Source organism: Lithobates pipiens, unplaced genomic scaffold (genome assembly GCF_037356315.1).
Source record: "Lithobates pipiens isolate NorthernLeopardFrog02 unplaced genomic scaffold, aLitPip1_a1.2 Scaffold_19, whole genome shotgun sequence".
NCBI lineage: Eukaryota > Metazoa > Chordata > Amphibia > Anura > Ranidae > Lithobates > Lithobates pipiens.
Genome location: NW_027507764.1, coordinates 57899366 through 57917204, shown reverse-complemented (window position 1 = coordinate 57917204; position 17839 = coordinate 57899366). Strand labels below are relative to the sequence as shown.

Here is a 17839-nt window from a genome sequence, read left to right as displayed (position 1 = left end):
CTCAGTCCTTATCAGGCATAGGAGGACGGTGGTCGGTGTGGGTTGGTCGGGATCTCCCTTGTCCCGAGTTGTTGGTCTGGAGAGGAAGTAACCCCCAGTTGGTTAGTTTTTTGTACCCATCTTTAGGGTTCAGGATGGGAACCAGTTGTTGTTTGCAGGTAACCAGTAATTTAGCCGGAAACCCCCATCTGTATATGATTTTATGCTCTTGGGGTATTGATGTGACTGGAGTGAAGACTCTGCGCATCTCCATTGTTGCTGGGGATCGATCAGTAAACATTAGTATCTTAGAGTAATGTGTTGGTAGCGGTTTAGTATTTTTGGCGGCAAGGAGGATTTGTTATTTTACATGATAGAAGTGTATCCGCATCAGAACATCTCTTAGCACCTCAGCGGGTAGGTGGGCGGGTTTAGCTCGATCAATAGTGAGGTCTCGTGCGTTTAAGCATGGGAGCAATTTTGAGAAGAGTTGCTGTAGATATTGAGCTCATTTGTTTTGATCGTTACTGGTATGCCTCTAAACTTAAAGCAGAGTTCCACCCTAAAGTGGAACCCCCCCCCCCTCCAGTGCCACAGTTGGCACCTTTCAGGGGGGAGGGGGTGCAGATACCTGTCTAAAACAGGTATTTGCTCCCACTTTTGGGCATAGACTCCCACAGGAGTCTATGCCTCTTCGTGTCACACTCGCTATCTGCTGGGACACACACGGGTCCCAGAGACAGCGCGGACCATTCCCATTGCGCTGTGCGACTCACGCATTGCGCAGTAGGGAACCGGGAAGTGAAGCCGCAATGCTTCACTTCCTGATTTCCTCACCGAGAATGGTGGTGGCAGCAACCGAGAGCCGAGCGATCGATAGGCCTCGGCTGCCGACATCGCTGGATGCTGGGACAGGTGAGTGTCCATTTATTAAAAGTCAGCAGCTGTAGTATTTATAGCTTCTGGCTTTTAATACATTTTTGCGGGTGGAATCCCTCTTTAATATTGTTGCATCTAGAGCGATCCTCTAAATCCGCCAACTTTACTTTAATGCATTGAATTTCTGTTTCATGGTGATCGTGAGCATCCAGGAGCTCATTATGTGCCTTGCTTCCTCCAGCATATCAGCCCTTTCTTCTATCCAATCCACTCTATTGTGTATTTGGGAGATGGACAGTTGCAGCTCTCTGTGTAGGTCCCTTGGAAGGGCATGGTTTTGAGCATAACTTCTGTAACAGTGTTATCTGACACTGGCATGGTTGCTATGGTTTTATTAATACCTGCACTGATATCTCCTTCTGCTGTATTAGCCCATAATTGTTTTTTTAGCCAGGGGCTCTTTACATGGTGAGGGAGCAGGGGAGGATGCCAAAATCTTACCTCTGTCTGCCGACTGTATGTGCGAGAAATGCTCTGGGGGAGGTACAGTGTCCTCTCTGGGAAGGGTGGCAGCCGTGTCTCCGGTGGATTGAGGAGCGCCTGTGCTATAGCCTGCCTCAGCTGCCTGAGCGGCAGCGTGTGGGTTTCAGTTCCTGGGGGCGGCGCCATTTTTATCAGACTGCATAGCCGCGGAGCTGTAGTAGTCCATGAGGCGGCGTGGTTCGGGCGGTTTAATCCGGTCCCTTGTCATGCCCGAGTGTTCCCCTGTCTTTCCCCCGCGATTGCGCTCTGTCGCGGGTCCCCACAACCCCGGATTTCACTTTAAGCATTATTAAAATCACTGCTCCCGAAAAAACTGCTGTTTTTAAAACTTTTTTTTGCATTGATACGTTTCCCTTGGGGCAGAACCCAGGTCCCCAAACACTTTTTATACCATGCCTTTAAAATTTGATTTCTCCCATAGACTTTTAAAGGGTATTCCGCGGCTTACAAACGCCCAAAATTGTTTGCTGTTCGGCGAACTGGGGAACAGCCAATGTTCGAGTCGAACATGAGTTTGACTCGAACATAAAAGCTCATCCCTGTTTGTGAGCATTTATTTTCAAGGATGAAGCACATGAAGGGCAAAATTAGAACCAAAATATCTGATGAACGCCTTGAGAATTCATTGAGAATGGCTACTACATCCATCGAAGATATTGATGCGTTTATCAAAAACAATGTCAAATATCTCACTATAGTTTTATGTTGGCCGCTTTTACTTCTATATTTTTTTTTTTTAAAGGAGATTTTATTACTCAGATAGGTGCATTATTTATATCATTGTTCATTACCTTGTGATCTGAAGCAGCTCTAATTAGGCTCATGCACACAGGATGTTTTTACAGCTGCTGTTTTTGGCTTCAGCTAGTAAGCTCCCCAGTGGACATGCGCACTGCTGAAAAATGTGTTCGTTTTTGTTTTATTCATTTTTGTTAATGGGTAATTTGTTATGACTGAATTTTGTGGTTTTAAAAAATTTGGAAATTCAGAAATTCAGAAATTTGAAAAATCTATTTGGAAATTTGAAAATCTGGAAAACCGAAAATCTGAAACTTGAAAATTCAAAAATACGAAAATAAAAATGAAAATCCGAAAATTCAAAAGAACCAAAATTTGAAAATAAGAACAAAAATTAGAAAATGAAAAAATCTAAAAACATAACTAACTATTAAATTATAGGTATTGGAATTTCCTTTCAAATTTGGCTGTTAGTGAATGTAACGAATACGAGTTTATCTGAAGTTACAAATTATCTGAAATAACGAATGCTGCATCCAAACGAATGGAAGGTAAGGAATTAATAATAATAATAACACATTTTTATTATTATTATTTATTATTATTATTATTATTAATAATATGTTACGTTCCATTCATTTAGATGCAACATTTGTTATTTTTGATAATTCTTACTTTGGAAAAATTTGTATTCATTATGTTCACTAAATTTGAAAGGAAATTCCAATACCTATAATTTAATAGTTAGTAATAGTTATTATTAGTCAGTTATTATTTCAGATTTTTTAATTTGAGTTTTAGATTTTTTTTTATCTTCATTCTGGGATTTTCATTCTTTTGAATTTTTCGATTTTTGTTCTTATTTTCGTATTTTCAAATTTTCATATTTTCGAATTTTTGAATTTCCAAATTTCAGACTTCTCAACTTTTGGATTTTCAACTCTTCGAATTTCAGAATTTTTAAATTTTTTTGACTTTTCATATTTCTGAATTTCAGCATGTCTGAATCTTCAAATTTTCGAACTTAGAATTTCAGAATTTCCATTTTCAGAAAAACTTGTTAAATGGGTTAAATGGGATTTTGTTAATTTGAATATTTTGAATTAACAAATTTGTCAAATTTCATCCAAAAACAAAACATCGTAAACAAAACTAATTGCACATGTCTACTCCCCAGCACGCTATCCTATGTGTCCATGCACACATAGGGACTGATTTACTAAGATGAATGCGCTGTGCCGGTTCATACCTTAATTTGTGATCCAGATAAATTATTAAGTGAGCGTATGAACTTGGACACGACTTGAGTGTGAATCACAGCGTGACTTAGGGCAACTTACAACATGACTTTAAGTCGCCCCCAGGGCAGGCGACTTTAATTAAAAATAAAAACGCATGGGTTTCCCTCCAAGAGCATACCAGGCCCTTCAGGTCTGGCATGGATTTTAAGGGGAACCCCGTGCCAAAAAAAATGGCATGGGGGTCTCCCTCAAAATCCATACCAGACCCTTATTGGAGCAGGAAAAGAGGGGGGATGAGAGAGCGCCCCCATGAACTGTACCAAGCCACATGCCCTCAACATGGGGACAAAGCACCTTGTCCCCATGTTGATGAGGACAAGGGCCTCATCCTCACGACCCTGGCCAGTGGTTGTGGGGGTCTGCGGGCGGGGGGCTTATCGGAATCTGGAAGCCCCCTTTAACAAGGGGACCACCAGATCCCGGCCTCCTCCCTGTGTGAAATGGTAAGGGCCTACCATTTCACCAAAAAAGTGGCAAAAGTGTTAAAAATGACAAGAGACAGTTTTTGACAAGTCCTTTATTAAAGTCTTCTTCTTACATCTTCTTTCTTCTGGTCTTCTTCCTTCCTTCATCCTTCGGTTTCTTCCTCCTTCTTCTTCCTCCGATTCTCATCTTCTTGCTCCGGTGTTCTCGTCCGGCATCTTCCACGACCGCGTCTCTTCTTCCTCTCTTCCTTCCCAGGCCAATCCGCGCAATGGGAGGCTTCTGCTGTGTGATGCTTCTCTTCTTCTGACAGTTTTTATATAACGGAGGGTGGGGCCACCCGGTGACACCACCCCCTCTGACGCACGGTTCCGTTATATAAGAAGAGAAGCGTCACACAGCGGGAGCCTCCCATTGTGCGGAGCGGCCCGAGAAGGAAGCGAGAAAGAAGAGACGCCGTGGAGGAAGATGCCGGACGAGAACACCAGAGCAAGAAGAAGAGGATCGGAGGAAGAAGAAGATGGAGGAAGAAGAAGATGGAGTAAGAAACCGAAGGATGAAGGAAAGAAGGAGGAAGAAGACCAGAAGAAAGAAGATGAAGTCTCATCATTTTTAACACTTTTGTCACTTTTTTGGTGAAATGTTACCATTTCACACGGGGGGAGGCCGGGATCTGGGGGTCCCCTTGTTAAAGGGGGCTTCCAGATTCCGATAACCCCTCCTGCCCGCAGACCCCCACAACCACCAGCCAGGGTTGTGGGGATGAGGCCCTTGTCATCAACTTGGGGACAAGGGGCTTTGGGGGGGACCCCAAAGCACCCTCCATATGTTGAGGGCATGTGGCCTGGTACGGTTCAGGAGGGGGGGTGCTCTCTCCCCCCCCCCCTCTTTTCCTGCGGCCTACGCTATTTTTTTTTTGGTGCGGGGTTCCCCTTAAAATCTATGCCAGACCTGAAAGGTTAATTTTTATTTTTTCTTAATGTTAACATGACCTGTGTGCAAATAGCCTTTAAAAAAAAAAAAAAAAACATAGAAGTTACCCAGTGCAAAAAAAAGTCAAGTTGAGAGGTGCGCCTGTTCAACTTATGCAAAAGCATCTACATGACTTGACATTTACTAAGATTTTGCCGGCGCAGTGAACCAAAACACTTGAACGTGTGCAAATGCCGCTTGCGCATGCGCAGTGCATAACTTGACCTCGCGCAGTTCCAAGTGTATTTGTAGGCGCAGCAGGCTTGTTCACAGAAAGTTACTTTACCATTTTATTTTGCCCATATTTGTTACTTGAACAGTTATAACTATACTTTCTCACATCGCCCCATAATATTATTGGCACTTCCACCATCTTTTAAGTCTGAGTTGAAGAATGCGTGCGCCAGGTCTATAGCGGCGTACCGATCACTGCCTCCCGTGCACCGGCATGTTCATAGTAAATGGGGAATTGCGCTGTGTTACAGGCGCAAATGCTTTGTGAATACGAAAACGGCCGTTGCGCATTGGCGTTCGCCGCAACTCATGGTGCAAAGCGTGAGGCATAGGCTGTTATCAGTGTTTTTGGCAGGGATGATTTCTGCCTGGAAAAAAAAAAAAAAAAAACAAGAACTTAATGGGTTTTAAAAGGAGTTTTTCAGCTGGAAAAACGCTCTAACTCTGTCAATATCTTAAAATCGCTGAAAAAAATATGAAAAATGCGGCTATTCAGCGTTTATCAGCAGTTTTGAGCCATAAACTCTTGTAAGAGTATAGTTTTGCTAAAAAAAAAAAAAAACACACACACACACACACAACAGCTAAAAGACGCAAAATAAATGCTAAAAAACACTACTACAAAAATGCTGCAAAACTCGTTCTACAGCTACAGCTTTCTACAGCTAACACTACTGCCATTTTTATAACATCCAGTGTGCATTGTTGTTAGTGTATTTTATGTGTGGTCCAAGACAATTCCTTTTCTTCTAATGTGGCCCAGGAAGCTCAAAAGGTTGCACACCCCTGCTTTAAATTATAATTGACAAACAAATTAGACTGAGTTAATATGTTTATTTAATGACTGAACCATGGATGACAAATGGTCAGGAAAGCACAAACAAGATACAACCTCTTACAATATTTTGGAAGGAACGTAATACATTCCAATATAATGCAATGTCCAACATTGTCCACTTAAGAAAACATATGCTCATCGTCCAAAGATAACATCCAAAAGTAATCCCACATCGATTAAGTTCGTTTGGCTGTCAGAAAAGAAAAACAGGAATTTATAAATTATTATTATTATTATTATACAGGATTTATATAGCGCCGACAACATTAGGGCAGACATTACAATACAATTCAATATAATTCAATATAGGGGGAATCAGAGAGCCCTGCTCGTTAGAGTTTATAATCTAGGAGGGAGGGGTCAAGTTATACAAAAGGGTAATGGGGCGGCACAGTGGTGTAGTGATTAGCACTCTCCTCTAGCAGTAAAAAGGGTCGCTACTTCAAATCCCAACCACGACACTACCTGCCTGGAATTTGCATGTTCTCCCTGTGCCTGTTTGGGCATGCAGGTAGGTTAATTGGCTTCTGTCCAAAATTGGCCCTAGTATATGAGTGGGGACCTTGGATTGTGGGCTCCTTGAGGGTAGGGACCGATGTGAGTGTGCAATGTACAGGGATAGAGACAATTGTAGACACTCACTTAGGTTGAACTGGGTGGACTGGTGTCTTTATTCAACCTTACTAGCTATGTAACTATGTAATAGCTGTGGGGGATGAGCTAATGGAGAAAATGGTGCAGTTGTTAGATGGAGGCAGGATAGGCTTCTCTGAAGAGGAAAGTTTTCAGGGATCATCTAAAAGTGGATACATTTGGAGACAGTCTGACAAATTGGGATAGCGAATTCCAGAGGATGGGCGAGGCTCAGGAGAAGTCCTGGAGGTGGATATGGGAGGAGGGGGATGAGGGAGCTAGAGAGCAGGAGGTCTTGGGAGGAACGAAGAGGGCGATTAGGTTAGTATTTTGAGACTAGGCTAGTGATGTAGCTGGGGGTAGAGTTGTGGATGGCTTTGTAATTTGTTATTATTTTGAATTTAATTTGTTGGGCGAGTGGCAGCCAGTGGAGGGATTGGCAGAGAGGGGTAGCAGACACTGTGCGGTTTGTAAGGTGGAAGAGTCTGGCAGCAGCATACATGATGGACTGAAGGGGAGATAGCCTATTTAAAGGTAAGCCAATGAAGAGGGAGTTGCAGTAGTCAAGGCGAGAGATAACCAAGGAGTGAATCAGGAGCTTTGTGGTTTCATTGGTTAGAAAGGGACGTAGTTTAGAGATGTTGTGGAGGTTGAGGCGGCAAGCTTTGGAAAGTGATTGGATGTGGGCCTGAAAGGAGAGTTCAGAGTCCAGGAGAACACCTAGCACCCTGACATGTGGGGATGGGTGGATGGTTGTGCCATTGCTCTTGACAGAGAAGTCAGGGGAAGAGGCATGTGGGGGAGGAAATATTATAAGTTTGGTTTTGGACAAGTTGAGTTTGAGGAAGTGGTGTGACATCCATACAGATATGTCTGTTAGTAAGTTGGTGATGCAAATTAATAATCAAGCCCACTGCTGGCATGTTATAGAGTAAAAAAACACAATTTTAAAAAGTAATTAAGGGTTAATGTAATTAATCTAAGCTAACTCTGGTTTTCTTCACCCTAAACTGAAGCAGATTGCAAGTGACCAAAATGTTTTTCTCTGCATGGGCAAAGTACAGGTTCACCGTTTTCAGGTTTAATTTACACACTTTTGCAACTAAATTCGGATAAACCCTATTATATATCAGTTATATGTTTCCATTAACATAACATAACAAAAAAAAAAAAAAAAAAAAATATATATATATATATAAATAAATTGGCCGTTACATTTTTATTTGCTTAATCTATAGTAATATCATGGCAGGGTCAGGAGCTCCCTGGTTCCCTGATGACTTCATATGACATCCTTCCAGTCGCACTCCTTTGCGCTCTAGCAACCACACTGCAGCTTGATCTGTCACCCACTATGTCCACCACATGGATGACAGATCAGTGTACCTGGCTGGCCCCGGTATTATGTTATTGCTGTGACCAATCATAGTATATACACAATGAATGATGTTCATTCATAGCCATTCATTGTGTACTATTGTGAAATCTGTGATCGGTCACAGACATGGCCAATCACAGTGCACTGTACCATGTGATAGCCATGGCCAATCATAACTATCCCTGTAGTGCATAATGGCTATGAATGGATGCCATTAATAAAAATGATTGCTTACAACAGTGATCATCCCTGTGTTAAGCAATCATAGTGTTAAAAAACAAATCCTGATAAGTTACATAGTTACTTAGTAGGTGAGGTTGAAAAAAGACAATTCCATCAAGTCCAACCTATGTGTGTGGTTATATGTCAGTATTACATTGTGTGTTGTGGTCGTTAAGGTGTTTATCTAATCTTTTTTTGAAACTATAGATGCTCCCTGCTGAAACCACCGCTTGTGGAAGGGAATTCCATATTCTTGCCACTCTTAGAAGAACCCTCTACGTAGTTTAAGGTTAAACCTCTTTTCTTCTAATTTTAATGAGTGGCCACGTGTCTTCTTAAACGCCCTTCTGCAAAAAAGTTTTATCTCTATTGTGGGGTCACCAGTACGGTATTTGTAATTTGAAATCATATCCCCTCTCAAGCGTCTCTTCTCCAGAGAGAATACGTTCAGTGCTTGCAACCTTTCCTGATAACTAATATCCTCCAGACCCTTTATTATCTTGGTTGCCCTTCTTTGTACTCGCTCCATTTCCAGTACATCCTTCCTGAGGACTGGTGCCCAGAACTGGACAGCATACTCTAGGTGCGGCCGGACCAGATTCTTGTAGAGCAGGAGAATTATCGTTTTTATCCCTGGAGTTAATCCCCTTTTTAATGCATGCCAATATTCTGTTTGCTTTGTTAGCAGCAGCTTGGCATTGCACGCCATTGCTGAGCCTATCATCTACTAGGACCCCCAGGTCCTTTTCCATCCTAGGTTCCCCAGAGCTTCTCCCCCCAGTGTATAGATTGCATTCATATTTTTGCTACCCAAATGCATTATTTTACATTTTTCTACATTTAACCTCATTTGCCATGTAGTTGCCCACCCCATTAATTTGTTAAGATCTTTTTGCAAGGTTTCTACATCCTGCAGAGAAGTTATTGCCCTGCATAGCTTAGTATCGTCTGTAAATGCAGAGATTGAACTGTTTACCCCATCCTCCAAGCCGTTTATGAACAAATTAAATAGGATTGTTCCCAGCACAGAACCCTGGGGGACCCCACTACCCACCCCGACCATTCTGAGTACTCCCCATTTTTCACCACCCACTGAACTCGCACTTGTAACCAGTTTTCAGTCCATGTACTCACCCTTATGATCCATGGCAAAGGACCTTACTTTGTACAGTAAACATTTATGGAGAACTGTGTCAAATGCTTTTGCAAAATCCAGATACACCACGTCTATGGGCCTTCCTTTATCTAGATGGCAACTCACCTCCTCATAGAAGGTTAATTGATTGTTTTGGCAAGAATGATTCTTCATAAATCCATGCTGATTACTGTTAATGATGCTGTTCTCATTACTAAAATCTTGTATATAGTCCCTTATCATCCCCTCCAAGAGCTTGTATACTACTGATTTTAGGTTAACTGGTCTGTAATTCCCAGGGATATATTTTGGGCCCTTTTTAAATATTGGTGCTACATAGTTTTTCTCCAATCAGCTGGTACCATTCCAGTCAGTAGACTGTCAGTAAAAATTAGGAACAATGGTCTGGCAATTACTTGACTGAGTTCCCCAAGTACCCTCGGGTGCAAGTCATCTGGTCCCGGTGATTTATTAATGTTAAGTTTCCCAAGTCTAATTTTGTCCTCTTAACCATGAAGGTGCTTCCTGTGATGTGTCATAAGGATAAACACTGCAGTTTTGGTTACTGAAGCCTCCTGATTCCCTTGTGAAGACTGAGGAAAAGAATACATTTAAAACCTTCCCTATCTCCCCATCCTTTGTAACCATATGCTCTTCCTCATTCTTTATGGGGCCAATATCATCTGTCCTCCCTTTTTTACTGTTTACATACTTAAAGAATTTCTTGGGATTTTTTTTGCTCACCTCTGCTATGTGTCTTTTTTGTGTTCTATATCTTAGCTGCCCTAATGGCACCCTTACATTTCTTGTTGCATTGTTTATAAAGTCTGAATGCTGATGATGATCCCTCAACCTTGTATTTTTTAAAGGCCTTCTCTTTTGCTTTTATATGTATACCTTTTTAAATTGGTGTTAAGCCATCCGGGACTTTTGTTCGCTCTTTTAAATGTATTACCCAATGGGATGCACTGGCTAAATGTCCTTATTTAATATGCGCTTAAAGAGAACCCACCTCTCCTCCATGTTATTTGTTTCTAAGATTTTATCCCAATTTATATCTTCTAGCAAAGTTCATAGTTTAGGGAAGTTGGCTCTTTTGAAATTCAGTGTCTTTGTATTTCCCTTATGTTTCCTATTTGTGTGATTTATACTGAAGCCAATTGACCTGTGATCGCTGTTTCCTAAATTGCCGCATATTTCCACATCCGTGATCAGGTCTTTATTGTTGGTAATCAGTAGATCTAGTAACTGGCTTTATTTCTAGTTGGTGTGTCTACCAGTTGACCCATGAAATTGTCCTGCAAGACATTTAGGAACTGGCGAGTCTTAGATGAATGTGCGTTTCCCTTCGCCCAGTCTATGTCTGTATAACTAAAATCCCCCACTATGATAACACTTCATATCCTTGCTGCTAATCCAATTTGTGATAGGATATCCATCTCCCCCTCCTCCTCCCCAGGTTAGTAGGTGTTTAACATACTCCCAGTATTATTTTCCCCTTTGCTTCATCCCTTTGGAGCTCTACCCATAAGGATTCCACCTCCTCCATAGCTCCCTAATGCCGCGTACACACGGTCGGAGAATCCGTCGGAATGTGTCCTATCGGACCGTGTCATCAGATAATCCGCCTGTGTGTGGTATGCATCGGACTGATTCCATCCGAATCTCCGTCGGACCCAATTTTCCAACATGTTGGAAATATTTCCCGACCAACTGGGCCGGTCAGACGTAATCCGATCATGTGTAGAGAATTCCTACATCAAAGCTATTGGCTACTAGCCTGAATCTAGTCCCATAGTAACAAAATTACGTCATCACGTTCTGAAAGATCGGATTTTTCGACAACTTAGTCCGACCGTGTGTATGCAACAGTTTCGGACACAATCCGTCAGACTAAATCTGACGGACAAAATCCGACGGATTTGGTTGGCAGAATCTCCGACCGTGTGTACAGGGGCTTAGTGATGTCCTCTCTCACGTTCACTTGCACATTATTCTTGATATATAGGCATACCCCACCCCCTTTTTTACCATTCTCTATCCCTGCTATAAAGGTTATACTCTTGAATGGTTGTCAGCCAATCATGAGAGCTGTTGAACCAGGTCTCTGAAATTCCTACAAAATACAAATTCTCCTCATACAACAGTATCTCTAGTTCGCCCATCTTGTCCACCAGGTTCCTGGCATTGGTGAACATGCCACATAGTTTAGACTGGTCACATACTATCCTCTTATTGGGTGTTCCGAGATTGCAACTAGGACTTGTTACTATACTTACCTTGGGTTTATGTGCTTTAGTCAACCTACCACTAATGCCCCAAATACTACCCTCTGAAATATGTTCGACACTGACTATTTCTACCTCTGGACCCTCCCCCCGTCGCCTAGTTTAAAAACCCCTGTAGTGTAGTACAATTGGGGTTATTTACTAAAGGCAAATCCACTGTGTACTACAAGTGTAATGCAAGTGCACTTGGAAGTGCAGTCGCTGTAGACCTAAGTGGGACAAGCAAGAAAAAAAAAGAAACAGCATTTTTGCTTGCACATGATTGGATGATAGAAATCAGCAGAGCTTCCCCTCATTTCAGATTTTCCCCTAAGATCTACAGCAAATGCATTTCCAAGTAAACTTGCAGTGCACAGGCCTTTAGTAAATAAACCTCAATGTCACTATGGTTATTTTTATTAGTGCATGCTCTGGTCACAGTATGCAGCAAAAAAAAAATATATATATTTTATATATATATATATATATATATATATATATATATATATATATATATATATATATATATATATATTGATTTATTTATTTTCATACTGTCAACAGTCAGTATCCCTGATCACCACCACATTGGTGATATACTGAGACTGTGCTGCTCTGACAGTATGTTAAAAAAAAAGTGGGAAAAAAAGCAAATGTATTTAATTTTCTTTGTTTTCCAAAAAAATTGACAAAAAAAAAAAAAAAATTAAAAATTAAAACTCACCACATGACTGGCTGTGTCCAATCACAGCCGGTCACAAATGTCTGTAGTGCTGCTTCTGGGTTCTCCTCCTCAGTGTGAATGGAGGAGATCTGGAAATATGTACAGTGTACAGTGATGTGCCCGAATACCCCCCAAATAAAAACAAACTGTCACCAGCCCATCAGATGACCTATCACAAGCCCATCAGAGTACCCGTCACCAGCCCCAGATACCTGTCACCAGCATCAGAGTACCTGTCACCAGCACCAGAGTACCTGTCACCAGCATCAGAGTACCTGTCACCAGCATCAGAGTAACGGTCACCAGCCCATCAGAGTAACGGTCACCAGAGTACCCAAGTACCTGTCACCAGCTCATCAGAGTACCCGAGAACCTGTCACCAGCCCATCAGAGTACCCGAGTACCTATTATCAGCCCATCAGAGTACCTGAGTACCTGTCCCCAGCCCATCTGAGTACCTGTTACCAGCCCATCTGAGTTCCATGTCACCAGCCCATCTGAGTACCTGTCACCAGCCCATCTGAGTACCTGTCACCAGCCCATCTGAGTACCTGTCACCAGCCCATCTGAGTACCTGTCACCAGCCCATCTGAGTACCTGTCACCAGCCAGAGTACCCAAGTACTTATCACCAGCCCATCAGAGTACCTGAACACCTGTCTCCAGCCCATCAGAGTGCCTGAGCACCTCTCACCAATCCATCAGAATAGCTGAGTACCTATCAACAGCTCATCAGAGTACCCGAGTATATGTCACCAGCCCTAGAGTACCTGTCACCAGCCCATCAGAGTACCTGTCACCAGCCCATCAGAGTACCTGTCACCAGCCCATCAGAGTACCTGTCACCAGCCCCTTTAGAGTAACTGTCACCAGCCCATCAGAGTGCCTGTCACCAGCCCATCAGAGTGCCTGTCACCAGCCCCTTTAGAGTAACTGTCACCAGCCCATCAGAGTACCTGTCACCAGCCCATCAGAGTACCTGTCACCAGCCCATCAGAGTACCTGTCACCAGCCCATCAGAGTACCCGAGTACCTGTCACCAGCCCATCAGAGTACCTATCATCAGCCCATCAGAGTACCCAAGTACCTGTCACCATCCCAGAGTATCCGAATACCTATCACCAGCTCATCAGAGTACCCGAGTACCTGTCACCAGCCCATCAGAGTACCCAAGTACCTACTTGCAGCCTGTCAGAGTACCCAAGTACCAATCTGCAGTCCATCAGAGTACCTGAGTACCTATCTCCAGCCCATGCCTCATAGAATATATGTTGGGGTGCTTGCTTTTAAAAATTGGGTCATTTTGTGGGTATTTATGCTGTCCTGGTGCTCCAGGATGAGATGTGTAATTTATGCTCCTAGAACGCCTGATGGTGCTCCCTGCAAGTTGGGCCTCTCTCTGTATGTGTATAGGCTGTGGAAAATTCTCACACATGAGGCATCATCATACTCAGGACAAGTAGCAGAATGTATTTTGGGGTTTAATTTTTGCTATGCACGTGCTAGGTGTTAGAAAAGTTTACAACTTAGTGTAAGAAAAAATAAATTTTCATTTTCTATAAAAGGAAAAAAGGGTTGGGACTTTGTATGAGGCATAGGACAGTTACGTCACAATTGCCTCCATCCCTGTCAAAATGAAGCAAGAGAAGAAGTTGGGACTTTGCATGAAGCATGCAGATTTGGAAGCAAAAAGTGAGCTGTATAGGTCTGATAATGTTACATTTATTAAATATTACACAGTAAAATACATCAAAAGCAGTGGTATATATTGCATCTTCCATCATGATTAATTGATTCATACATTGGCATTTTGCACATTGACGATGATATTCAAGTAAATTAGGTAAAACAGTATATACAGAATATGTTACAAAACTGCATGATTATAGAATTTATGGCATCTGAAGCTCGATGTGTTTCGTGGCTAACTTGCCACTCATCAGGAGCTGATGTATATTGGATGTCTATAAAACGAAAGTATTATATCAGACAAAAAGTAAAAGTAGAGATAGACGGAATTTGCTTGAATCAACCACCCATACTCAAAGGTGAGGCAATGGAAAGGGCATGGCACCGCCTCACCTGTGAGTTTGGGTGGTTGATTCAAGCAAATTCCATCTATCTCTACTTTTACTTTTGACTCTTGTTACCCAGGAGTCTATGTGACCTACCCATGAACATTCTGATACGCAGTGCATGTTGGGTAGGGGATAAAAGGAGCTGCAGCGGCCATATTTGGTCTCTTACAATTATCTGAGGAACTATTTAAGCTAACGAAGAAAGAAGATAAAGGAGGAAATACTTTAAGTGAGGCCTCACATAGACTTTAAATAAGGGGAGCTCCCAGGTCTAGATAATAACATACTTGCATGTTGTTTATTGTACTTGACTGTTCACTTATGTTGTGCTGACGTTCTACGTTGGAACGACAGTGCAAACTCTGTAAACACCTATTTGCTATATTTTCAGTAAAAGTATTTCTGTTTAAGAGTACACGTGTGTGGCCTATAGGGATGAGCTTCGAGTTCGAGTCGAACTCATGTTCGACTCGAACATTGCCTGTTCGCCTGTTCAGCGAACAGTGAACAATTTGGGCTGTTCGCGGCAAATTCAAAAAGTCTATGGGAGAAATCTAAAGTGATAAAGGCTAATATGCAAGTTACTGTCCTAAAAAGTGTTTGGGGACCTGAGTCCTGCCCCAGGAGACATGGATCAATGCAAAAAAAGTTTTAAAAACGGCCGTTTTTTCAGGAGAAGTGATTTTAATAATGATTAAAGTGAAACAATAAAAGTGTAATATTCCTTGAAATTTCATACCTGGGGGGTGTCTATAGTATGCCTGTGAAGGGGCGCATGTTTCCCCCGTGCTTAGAACTGTCCCTGCACAAAGTGTCATTTCGCAAGGAAAAAAAAAGTCTTTTAAAATCACTTTGAATTGTCGGCTTCAGTAATACAGAGCACACTCAATGAGCCCCCTTTTAAAAGATTTTTTTTCCTTGCGAAATGACACTTGGTGCAGGGACAGTTCTAAGCACGGGAAACATGTGCCCCTTCATAGGCATACTATAGACACCCCCCAGGTACGAAATTTAAAGCAATATTACACTTTTATTGTTTCACTTTAATCATTATTAAAATCACTGCTCCTGAAAAAATGGCCATTTTTAAAACTTTTTTTTGCATTGATCCATGTCCCCTGGGGCAGGACCCAGGTCCCCAAACACTTTTTAGGACAGTAACTTGCATATTAGCCTTTTAAAATTAGCACTTTAGATTGTGAACGTTTGCGTCCCATAGACTTTAATAGGGTTCTAAAGTTCACACAAAGTTTAGGTCTGTTCGCAGGTTCTGGTGTGAACCGAACAGGGGGGTGTTCGGCTCATCCTTAGTGGCCTACAGTCTTTCCCCGCCAGGTGGAGCCAGTGGATCCTGAGGGATAGATACAGGTACATTATACTGTTTACATTGTACTGTATTATTATTGCACCACAGCTGTGCCAAGGGGACAGAGCTATACAGAAGGGGGGTTTCTCAGTAGAGTGCAGACCCAACTCAAATCAGCAGCTCCTTCGGGGGTCAGTGCTACATAAATATACACTGATTTGGGTTATTTTTACCAAATAAATGTAGCAGAATACATTTTGTTAACAATTTGCGAAGAAAGATTATTTATTTGCAAAACAGAAACGAAGAAAAATGTTCCAAATGTTTTTGTTAATATAGCAAAAGGATAAAAACATTGGTGATTGAATACCACAGAAAAGAAAGTGCTATTTTTAAAAAAAAATATGAAAATGTAATTTGGGTACAGTGTTACATGAGTGTATAATTGACATTCAAAGTGGGACAGCCCTTGTCCTGGGCAAGAAGGAGGTGAATGTGGTGGTAAAAATGCTTACATCTGCTCCCTGCTTTGTGATATTTAGGAGGGGAATGTTTAACATAATTATTCCTGTCTGTATTGTTTTACAGTTCATTATTAGCTATAAACTAGATTTGAACAATGTCTGTCCTCACAAAGAGTTCAGAGTTTAGAAACCATCCTCCTGCTTTGTATGTTAATGAGGTAAAGTTCACTCTGTGTGGGGACAAAGACTGTCCAAAGTTTCTTAGAATCAGCCATGACATCTTCTCTTTAGGAACATCCACAAAAATAAAGATTTTTTTAAATTTTTTTAAATTTTTTTTTTACACTATACATACATTTGCACAGAACATGCAAAGAAAAAAAAATGTAGGTTGCCACCATGGCATGCCATCTGCTTATGTTTGTTGCTCTGAACCAAATAGCAATGAAAAAAAAGATATTACATGATAACACCATGACTATTGTAACTTTACAGAACAAGTTTCAAATGGGTTGTACATACCACTAATGCAGGGCTGCTGCTAGCAATCACAGGGCCCCATACAGCCTACCCGATGGGGCCCCCTTCAAACACACCCTTGACCCCACCCCTGACCCCAACTTGAAGCAAAATGCAGATTTGTTGCCGTTTACATATGCACTTGGAGCCAATGCATGCGTTTGCAATTATTAAGCATGAAGAAGCGGAGGCAGTTTAAATTTCTTTTAAATTATATTTTATTTATTTTATTACAAATAATAAAAAAAAATCTTTACTTTTTTTGGAGGAGGGGGTTTGCTTTCACAAGGGATGAACAGCATCCCTTGTGATAGCATGGGCCATGACATGTCCTTTTTATGGAGAGATCTGGTGTCTTTTAGACCCCACATCTGTCCTCTGGCCTCCAAAGCATCTGATCAAACCAGGATCAGTTTAGTCAGAGGCTTGTTCAAGCTGGTAATGGCTTCTTTACATGAGCCCGAAACCGGAAGTGATAAAATTCTCATCACTTCCGGTTTCTGACGTCACACGACATCTATCCCTCTTACTGTGTCCCAGTAACCAGATGCTACAGGTCACATCTTAAAAGCAGTAAAGGTGGTGGTGGGACCCCCTTCCACTGCCTGTAAAAGTAATCCAATAGCTTCTTAGCCACTAGGATTACTTTTACTTTGTGCAGAATCGCTGGAGCTAAAAAATGATATCTTGATCATTGCTGTAGTGATGACGAAGATATCACTCTTCCCATCCAGTGATGTACTGGTATGTTGCTGGATGGGAAGTAGTTAAAGGGGATTGGTTTGGGGGGCAGTAAACCTGCAGCTCCGCTGCAGGTTTACTGCCCCCCCAAATGAAGTGTAAAGTAGCTTCTCACCGTTTCTTATCACATCAGCATTATGATAATCACACAGGCAGCACTGTAAGTGGGTGCTCTGTCATGGCTTTGTGTCACATTGCTTATGGGTGCTGACTTTGCTAACTTCTGGCTGTATGTAAAATATTGTAACACAGCACAGCCATAACAAAGTATGAGATACGTAATAGGACACAGTGGGGGTTAATTATGAAAGGCAAATCCACTTTGCACTGCAAGTGCACTTGGAAGTGCAGTCACTCTAAATCTCAGGGGTAGATCTGAAATGAGGGGAAGCTCTGCTGATTATTATTTTTTTGCCACTTCAGCGAATTCTTAAGAGAGACTCAAATCAACTGTCCGTTCATTTTC

The 17839-nt window shown here is 41.9% G+C and overlaps 1 protein-coding gene across 2 annotated transcripts in view; it reads right to left on the bottom strand.

The window, feature by feature from the left end:
- Window positions 1-5888: 5888 nt before the first annotated feature.
- The window catches only part of LOC143995990 (carboxypeptidase inhibitor SmCI-like), a 90828-nt gene continuing 78877 nt past the window's right edge, over window positions 5889-17839 (bottom strand). For both annotated transcript variants that reach the window (XM_077490780.1, XM_077490781.1), the window contains one exon: window positions 5889-6097. In XM_077490780.1, coding sequence (XP_077346906.1) covers window positions 6084-6097 — 14 coding nt within the window. In that variant the 3' untranslated portion in view covers window positions 5889-6083. The remainder of the gene's footprint in view (window positions 6098-17839) is intronic.